The following is a 3,071-nucleotide window of genomic DNA, read 5'->3' as shown; positions in this document are numbered from 1 at the left end:
GAGATCGTTGCTGGTGCCCCTGGACTGGCTCTTGTGCGGGTGACACATGAGGTTTCTCGAGCGAGATGAGCGTGGCTGTTGCCAGTACCGCCTGACTGGCCTTCGTGCGGGTGACACGTAAAAGCACCCACTACACTCTCTGAGTGGTTGGCGTTAGGAAGGGCATCCAGCTGTGGAAACACTGCCAAATCAGATTGGAGCCTGGTGTAGCCATCTGGTTTCACCAGTCCTCAGTCAAATCGTCCAACCCATGCTAGCATGGAAAGCGGACGTTAAACGACGACGATAATAATGAAAACAGCAGCAGTGGCTGCTGGTACTAGTTCTACTACTACTTAATCTAAGATTATCTGAATTTCCCTCAAAACTAAATTAGTGTCTCATATGCTTGTATCTTTCTTTTCCTTGCCATTTTTCAGGCTCTCCAAGAAATCCAGAATAACTATGCCGACCTAAGCTTCAGTCAAAGAACGTCACTAGCTATTAAACCCGAAGACATATTCCTGCGTTTTATTTATGAAATCGGAATGATGTTTGATGACAATGAAAGTAAGTTGTTTATTATTCTCTCCTCGTGGTTGTGAGTGTTGCTTGCATGAAAAGGAGAGCAACTGTATTCCCATCCATCCATTTACCTTCTGCCCCAACTGTTCTTGGAGGATTGTGAGGGTAGAGTCTTCAGGCACCTCTTCCATAGGGTCCTGTCAGAAGCAACCTTCATTAGACTCTCTGGCTAGATTTCCAAGTGTGACCAATTGAGACTATGGATATTATCCAATCATCTCATTCTTTGTCTAACCCTAGGTATTCTACTGATTGGCTTAGCTTGAAGAATTTGTCTTGCAGTTCTTTCCCATGACATTCTCATCACGTGTTCATAAGTACCAGAGTTGTGACCTCTCAATATGGAAGAGTAGCTGCTTGACATGGAGAGATGCATTCATTTCTGAATTACATTTCTGAGTTACAGGCGGCACTTGTAGTTGTGGCTGATGCCAGTGCCGCCTAACTGGCACCTGTGCTGGTGCCATGTAAAAAGCACCATTTGAGCATGGCCGATGCTAGTGCCGTTTGACTGTCACCCATACCAGTGGCACATAAAAAGCACCATTTAAGCATGGTCGATGCCTGTACTGCCTGACTGGCCCCTGTGCCGGTGGCATGTAAAACACCATTTGAGTGTGGTCGATGCCAGTGGCACACAAAAAGTTCCATTCAAGCATGGTCGATGCCAGTACTGCCTGACTGGCTCCCATGTGCCGGTGGCCTGTAAAAAGCACCCACTACGCTCTTGGAGTGGTTGGCATTAGGAAGAGCATCCAGCCATAGAAACCTTGCCAGATTAGACTAGACCCTAGCTTGCCAGTCCCCAGTCAAACCATTCAACCCATGCCAGCATGGAAAGTGGACGTTAAACAGCGAAGATGATGATGATGATGATGCCTTGCCGACTAACATTGCTCCAGAGATCCTTCAGAGAAACCCCATTTTGGTTGCTGTGTTTATATGATCTTTATTAATGGCACCTTAGAGACTAAGCAGATCTTCCTGCTTGATAAGAATGGTTTTATCTGCAACTGTATGTGTATCTTTTATCTTTGCCTTGTTTCAATCATTGGAGTGCAGCCATGCTTGAAGAATTTTAGTTGAAAGAATTGACCTCAAGGCTTTCTTTTTTTTCTTTTTAACCTGGTCTTTCTTCTTTTGGATTCTTTTGATGAACTGCTAAGTTATAGGGAGGTAAACACACCAACACCGGCTATCAAGCAGTGGTGGGCACACACACACTCACGTAGGGCTTTCTTCAGTTTCTGTCTACCAAATCCATTCACAAGGCTTTAGTCGGTCTGAGGCTATAGAAGAAGACACTTGCCCAAGGTGCCATGCAGTGGGACTGAACCTGGAACCATGTGGTTGGGAAGCAAGCTTCTTACCACACACTTATGCTTGCACCTATATTCATATTCTTTTTTTTGTTCTTTTACTTGTTTCAGTCATTTGACTGCGGCCATGCTGGAGCACTGCCTGTTAGTCGAGCAAATCGACCCCTGAACTTATTCTTTGTAAGCTTAGTACTTATTCTATTGGTCTCTTTTGCTGAACCGCTAAGTTACAGGGACGTAAGCGCACCAACATCCGTTGTTATTCGATGATGGGGGGACAAACACAGGCACACAAACACACTCACTATCTCGCTCATTCGCCCGCCCGCCTGCCCACCCACTCATTCACTCACTCACTCACTATGAGCTTCTTTCAGTTTCCGTCTACCAAATCCACTCCCAAAGCTTTGGTTGGCCCATGGCTATAGAAGAAAACACTTGCCCAAGGTGCCATGCAGTGGGACTGAACCTGGAACCATGTGGTTGGGAAGCAAGTTTCTTACCACGCAACCATGCCTGCACCTTATATTGGGTTGGCAAGAAAGTAATTTCAATTTTTTAGTGTGAAATAAAAGCAATTTTTTTCATACAAAGAATCAATTTTAATCAATTATATATTTTCCATTTTGTTCGATGACCTTTTGCCATCTTTCTGGCAATTTCATGGGTGCTTTTTACGTGCCACCAGCACGAGGACCAATCAGGCAGTGACAGGCACCGACCACACTTGTCTAGTGCTGGCACTGTCTACCTTGCCTACCTAGGCAGCACATCCTGGATGTAAACAGAAAGAATACATATCAGGCTTAAAAAAAAAAGTTCTATATTTAAGAGATGAGGAATTTATTTATATTATTTACAATTAACGGATATTTGTCTTAGCCAGAGGGGAAGCAGATAAGAAAAGATTTGCCAATGTTCTGCGCCGTGAGGACCAAAGACTCGAGGTATTTCGTGTTGCAAGACAGTGTAGGAGAGAGAATAGTGATGTAGGAGAGAAATGTGTTCGCATGGATGATGGTACGCTTGCACTAAATGAGGATGCAAAGAAAGAGGTCTGGAGATGCCACTACGATAGATTGCTTAATAAAGAGAATGAATGGGAGAAAGAGAGCCTGCCGTATGTCGACCCAATAGAGGGACCAGCTATCCGAGTTGATAGTACCAGGGTAGATAAAGCAATTAAGA

At 44.5% G+C, this 3,071-nt stretch overlaps 1 protein-coding gene across 1 annotated transcript in view; it reads left to right on the top strand.

The window, feature by feature from the left end:
• Positions 1–3,071, top strand: part of LOC106873696 (uncharacterized) — a 28,897-nt gene that overhangs the window by 14,340 nt on the left and 11,486 nt on the right. Inside the window, exon 3 of the mRNA XM_014921169.2 lies at positions 420–549. Coding sequence (XP_014776655.1) covers positions 420–549 — 130 coding nt within the window. The remainder of the gene's footprint in view (positions 1–419; positions 550–3,071) is intronic.

This window comes from Octopus bimaculoides, chromosome 2, assembly GCF_001194135.2.
Source record: "Octopus bimaculoides isolate UCB-OBI-ISO-001 chromosome 2, ASM119413v2, whole genome shotgun sequence".
Classification (NCBI taxonomy): Eukaryota; Metazoa; Mollusca; class Cephalopoda; order Octopoda; family Octopodidae; genus Octopus; species Octopus bimaculoides.
Note: the sequence above shows the minus strand (reverse complement) of the source record. Positions and strands in the feature narration are given on the sequence as shown.